This window comes from Colobus angolensis, unplaced genomic scaffold (genome assembly GCF_000951035.1).
Source record: "Colobus angolensis palliatus isolate OR3802 unplaced genomic scaffold, Cang.pa_1.0 Scaffold44, whole genome shotgun sequence".
Classification (NCBI taxonomy): Eukaryota; Metazoa; Chordata; class Mammalia; order Primates; family Cercopithecidae; genus Colobus; species Colobus angolensis.
In genome coordinates, this window is record NW_012117821.1 from 1,095,476 (window position 1) to 1,100,684 (window position 5,209).

At 60.8% G+C, this 5,209-nt stretch overlaps 2 protein-coding genes across 8 annotated transcripts in view; one reads left to right on the top strand and one right to left on the bottom strand.

Moving 5' to 3' along the window:
• FAM166A (family with sequence similarity 166, member A) overlaps positions 1-3,340 on the top strand; it is a 5,037-nt gene extending 1,697 nt beyond the window's left edge. Inside the window, exons 2-7 of the mRNA XM_011957251.1 lie at positions 1,080-1,294; positions 1,376-1,626; positions 1,715-1,841; positions 2,194-2,288; positions 2,636-2,753; positions 3,134-3,340. Of these exons, the coding sequence (XP_011812641.1) occupies positions 1,080-1,294; positions 1,376-1,626; positions 1,715-1,841; positions 2,194-2,288; positions 2,636-2,753; positions 3,134-3,222 (895 nt within the window). The 3' untranslated portion in view covers positions 3,223-3,340. The remainder of the gene's footprint in view (positions 1-1,079; positions 1,295-1,375; positions 1,627-1,714; positions 1,842-2,193; positions 2,289-2,635; positions 2,754-3,133) is intronic.
• Positions 3,215-5,209, bottom strand: part of LOC105522676 (tubulin beta chain) — an 8,591-nt gene continuing 6,596 nt past the window's right edge. The window contains exons 1-4 of one of the 7 annotated variants that reach the window (XM_011957249.1): positions 5,094-5,198; positions 4,902-5,012; positions 4,404-4,429; positions 3,215-4,331 (exon numbers count right to left, since the gene is read on the bottom strand). In XM_011957249.1, coding sequence (XP_011812639.1) covers positions 3,369-4,331; positions 4,404-4,429; positions 4,902-4,962 — 1,050 coding nt within the window. In that variant the 5' untranslated portion in view covers positions 4,963-5,012; positions 5,094-5,198 and the 3' untranslated portion in view covers positions 3,215-3,368. Of the gene's footprint in view, positions 4,430-4,718; positions 5,013-5,057; positions 5,205-5,209 lie in introns of those variants that run through there. The other 6 variants (XM_011957244.1, XM_011957245.1, XM_011957247.1 and 3 more) reach the window with 6 other exon arrangements.

The window sequence follows — 5,209 nt, forward strand, 5'->3', positions numbered from 1 at the left end:
TTTTTTTTTTTTTTAAATAAAGTCTCGTCACTGACTAGCTGGAATGCAGTGGCATGATCTCGGCTCACTGCAACCTCCACCTCCCGGGTTCAAGCGATTTTCCTGTCTCAGCCTCCTGAGTAGCTGGGATTATAGGCACCCGCCACTATGCCTGGCTAATGTTTTTTTTTTTGAGACAGAGTCTTGCTCTGTCGCCCAGGCTGGAGTGCAGTGGTCGAATCTCAGCTCACTGCAACCTCCGCCTCCCGGATTCAAGCAGTTCTCCTGCCTCAGCCTCCCGAGCACCTGGAACTGTAGTGCCCATCACCACACTCTACTAATTTTTGTATTTTTAGTAGAGACAGAGTTTCATGGTGTTAGCTAGGATTGTCTAGATCTCCTGACCTCATGATCCCCGGTCTCAGCCTCCCAAAGTGTTGGGATTACAGGCGTGAGCCACCATGCCTGGCCCTTTGGCAATTTTTAAAAGGAAAGTAGTTCTTACTCTTTGAATGATCACATAGACCCTGAGGCGCTGAACCACCTGTGACCACCTGCACCGTGCCCCATGCCCCACGAGGCCAAATGAGGGTCCCGAAAAGCCCAGCTCTCCACCTGCCTCCCAGTCCTGGTCCTGTGCAGGAGGCTACTGGCCTCTTGGAGTGGCACAGGTGCAGGCCAAGCCCACCCAACACCCTCCTGGTGGCCCCAGTGTGTGTTCAAGGGGCGGTCCCTCGCCTACGCCCTGGCCCACACGTCCTGTGCCTGTACTTGCCTTGCCAAGGCACAGCACCCCGGAGTCGCTGGAATGAGGGGTGGGAGGGGGTTGGAGGGGCTGCTACAAGGCAGGCGGCCATCTGCTGTGGTGCTGACGTGTTCCCAGCACGGGGTGTGTGCCACCTGTTCAGGCTACGAGAGCCCCAGAAGGCAAGTGCCACTGCAGCCCCATTTACAGGTGAGCAGAGGGCAGGCGACCTGCCGCGGGCCAAGCTGCTGCTGAAGTGGCCGGCAGGCTGGGTCCACATCTGGCTTGAAGGGGCCCTGCCCAGTGCTGGGGCTGCCCTTGAGACCTGCCCTGCCTCCTTCTCTTCCCTCCACAGCTATGCCGGCTTCTTTCCACAGCTGCGCTACCAGGTGGGGAACACCTATGGGCGTACCACGGGGCAGCTCCTCACAGACCCCAGTGTACAGAAGAGCCCCTGCTCTGTGCTGTCCCCCATGTCCAAGCCCAAGTTCATTGAGGACTTCAGCCAGTCCAAGCCCCCGAGGGTTCCCTGCCGAGACCTGATGGAGCCCTACATTCCCCACTACACCAGTGAGCCACCAGTCCCCGACCCTGCACCCTCCTGCGCCCGCCCGCCTGTCCTGGCACTCACAGGCTGCCCTGTTGATACAGGTCTGAAGCCCTATAAGAACTTTGAGATCCTTGGCCAGCTCCCACCCCTGGAGGTGGATGCCCAGGAGCCGCCAGCGGGAGAGAACATAGCCAGACAGATTCTGCTACCTGCAGGCTTCATGCCCTACCCCCCGCACCCTCCGTGCCCACCAGGCAGGAAGGGGGACTCCAGAGACTTGGGACACCCAGCATACTGCGAAGATGCCTGGAAGAGCACCACTCCTGTCTGTGAGGCCCCCAGGCAGCACCAGGTAGCCGGGGGATGCACCGGTGCTAAGCCCATTCCACTCAGCCCCAGGTGGGAGCCGCACCATGACCTCCGCCCCCTCCCCACTCCAGCTGTACCACTGCCGGAGGGATGAGTACCCACCCCCTGCCCGCCAGCAGGAGACACTAGATGTGGGCAGGTTCCAGCGGCTGCCACAGCTGGACCACCCCAACCTGATCCAACGCAAGGCCATCTCAGGTGGGTGCAGGCCTGGGTTGGGCTGGACAAGGACACCCCTCCCCACAAGGTTCTTGCAGTGTGAGAGCCCCTGAGGAGACTGCCACAGGGGCCCACTTTTCCTGCTCCAGAACGGGCTAGCGGGCTGGGGGGACCTTCTCTGCCTCCCAGCTGCTTCCAGGAGCCCAGCTTTTCCCAAGACAAGGCAGTGCCCTGCCTGCCTGTTCCCATTTGGCCACATCAGGCAGTCACCAATGTTCAGGGAAGGAAAGGGAGCCTTGCCTGGCTTCCCTGACACGTCTGGGGGCAGGTGGATGTGCCCAGGGGAGGGCCAAGGGGGCCTGGGGTAGCCCGCACATCTGCCCACCCCCAGGCTATGCTGGCTTCATTCCCCGGTTCGCCTGGGTAATGGGGGTGAATTACCGAGACGGTGTCACGCAAGCCATGGACGAGTTCGACAAGAGCCAGGTAGGAGAGCACCATCCAGGGCCTGCTTCCAGCTCACACACACACTTCCTCTGCTGCCTGGCAGCTTCCCCGGAGAGTGCCTTGAAGGCCAGGTTCCCTGAGAAGCCTGACGGGGCTCTGCCTGGCTCTCTCCTGTCTCCGGAGGTGCCACCCCAACCCTTCTCTCCTGAGTCTTGCTTGGATCCCTGCACTCAAGTTTCGGAGTCGGGGGTAGGTGGATGCAGAAGGCTGGGAGCATGAGCAGCTTCCCCCACGGGGAGTGCCGGCCCCCAGGCCGCCACTGGGAGAGTTTACTATCTGGTTGCCTGCTGGGGAGGCAGCTTGTCAGCACCTGTCTGTCTCCCCAGTTTCTATTTAGAAACCCCCACTGTGACCTGGGTGAGAAGCTGCCCGGAACACACTGGCCCAGCAACCACATCTACAGCAGCCAAGGGCTGATCCCCTTCTACATGGGGTTCATCCCCTGTGAGTACAGGGCGGGAAGGGTCACATGGACACACCCTGGCCAACGTGGGGAGGGGCAGCTGTACCTGCCCACCCTTCATTGCTGGTTCAGGACCACCTTTCTGACCACTGTTACCAAGCAGGGTCCCACCTTGGTTGGGGTAGGATTGTCTGCCATCCTCCCTACCCCTTTCGGAAGGGGGCTAAAGTCCCAGACACAGGCCAACGGGCCCCGAGGTTGGGTACCCAGAACAGGACAGGCCTGCCTTCAAGAAGCAGGTTCCCTACCAAGCAGATCCCCAGAGCCCAGGGCAGCCCCATGCTTCTGAGGCCTGGGTGTCCAGCCCATGCTGGTCCCTGGGCACATAAGCCCAGCTCAGCTGCAGCCTGGCTCCCCGCAGCCATGCAGGACAACTACGCACTGACGTTCGGCAACAGCACCCGGAGGGCCTACTGGAAGGAATGGGCGAGGCGAAACCGCACACTATGAAAATGCTTTAATGGTGGTGTCTGTACAGCATGGGATGAGGACAGGGAAAACAGCAAGTGCACACACAGCGGGACAGGCCACAGGACAGGCTGGGAGTGAATAAAGAGTTCGCACTGCTTCCCTGCTTTCCCCGGTGACTGAAGGCTCTAGGCCACCTCCTCCTCAGCCTCCTCCTCGAACTCGCCCTCCTCCTCGGCCGTGGCGTCCTGGTACTGCTGGTACTCGGACACCAGGTCGTTCATGTTGCTCTCGGCCTCGGTGAATTCCATCTCGTCCATGCCCTCGCCGGTGTACCAGTGCAGGAAGGCCTTGCGCCGGAACATGGCCGTGAACTGCTCGGAGATGCGCTTGAACAGCTCCTGGATGGCCGTGCTGTTGCCAATGAAGGTGGCGGACATTTTTAGCCCCCGGGGCGGGATGTCACAGACAGCTGTTTTCACATTGTTGGGGATCCACTCAACAAAATAGCTGCTGTTTTTGTTTTGGACATTAAGCATTTGCTCGTCCACCTCCTTCATGGACATGCGGCCCCTGAACACGGCAGCAACCGTCAGGTAGCGGCCATGGCGGGGGTCACAAGCAGCCATCATGTTCTTAGCATCAAACATCTGCTGGGTGAGCTCGGGCACGGTCAGGGCCCGGTACTGCTGGCTGCCCCGGCTGGTCAGCGGGGCAAAGCCGGGCATGAAGAAGTGCAGGCGGGGGAATGGGACCATGTTCACAGCCAGCTTCCGCAGGTCAGCATTGAGCTGGCCCGGGAAGCGCAGGCAGGTGGTGACCCCACTCATGGTAGCAGACACCAGGTGGTTCAGGTCACCATAGGTGGGCGTGGTCAGCTTTAGGGTTCTGAAGCAAATGTCGTAGAGAGCTTCGTTATCAATGCAGTAGGTCTCGTCTGTGTTTTCTACGAGCTGGTGGACCGAGAGGGTGGCGTTGTAGGGCTCCACCACCGTGTCTGACACCTTGGGCGAAGGCACCACACTGAACGTGTTCATGATCCTGTCTGGGTACTCCTCCCGGATCTTGCTGATGAGGAGGGTACCCATCCCAGACCCCGTCCCCCCACCCAGGGAGTGGGTCAGCTGGAAACCCTGCAGGCAGTCACAGCTCTCAGCCTCCTTCCTCACAACATCCAGCACCGAGTCCACCAGCTCCGCGCCTTCTGTGTAGTGCCCCTTAGCCCAGTTGTTCCCAGCACCACTCTGACCTGTGAGAAAACATAATCATTTATCAGCCAGATAGACAGCACTACTGGTCACCACCGTGCGAAAAGGGCCTGGTGACATGGTGTGAGCTGACCCCAGAATTCACTCTGCAGGTAGAGCAAACAGACCGCTCAAAGTGAAAGGACGGCAGCCTGCCCTGCTACAGATTAAGTCAAGGGCCAAACCTGAGAGCTTAACAAACCCCTCCCCGGGGAGGGGGGGGCCACTGCCAATTCCCAAGGACAGAGCAGCAGCCATTGCCCCCAGCTCAGCTCCCTGCAGGGAGATTACGTGTGTGGCAGCTCCTCGCCTCGGCAGACAGCTGGACCTTGCTCTCAAAGCCGATTTAGGAGAGGGGATTGAGTGGCTCAGAGGAGAGCGTCCAGGGGCCCGGGCTGCGCAGTTCCCACGGAGGTGCCCTTGGAGCAGCCCCTTGACCTTTGAGCCGTCGCCCAGCCCCCAGCCGCAGCTCACCGAAGACGAAGTTGTCCGGCCGGAAGATCTGCCCGAAGGGCCCCGAGCGCACGGAGTCCATGGTGCCGGGCTCCAGATCCACGAGCACGGCGCGGGGCACGTACTTGCCGCCTGCGGGGACGGGAGGGCGTCAGCCAGGGCAGGGGCCGCGGGGACCCCGGAGGGCGGTCGGGGAAAGGGCCGGGGCCTCACCGGTGGCCTCGTTGTAGTACACGTTGATGCGCTCCAGCTGCAGGTCGCTGTCCCCGTGGTAGGTGCCCGTGGGGTCGATGCCGTGCTCATCGCTGATCACCTCCCAGAACTACAAG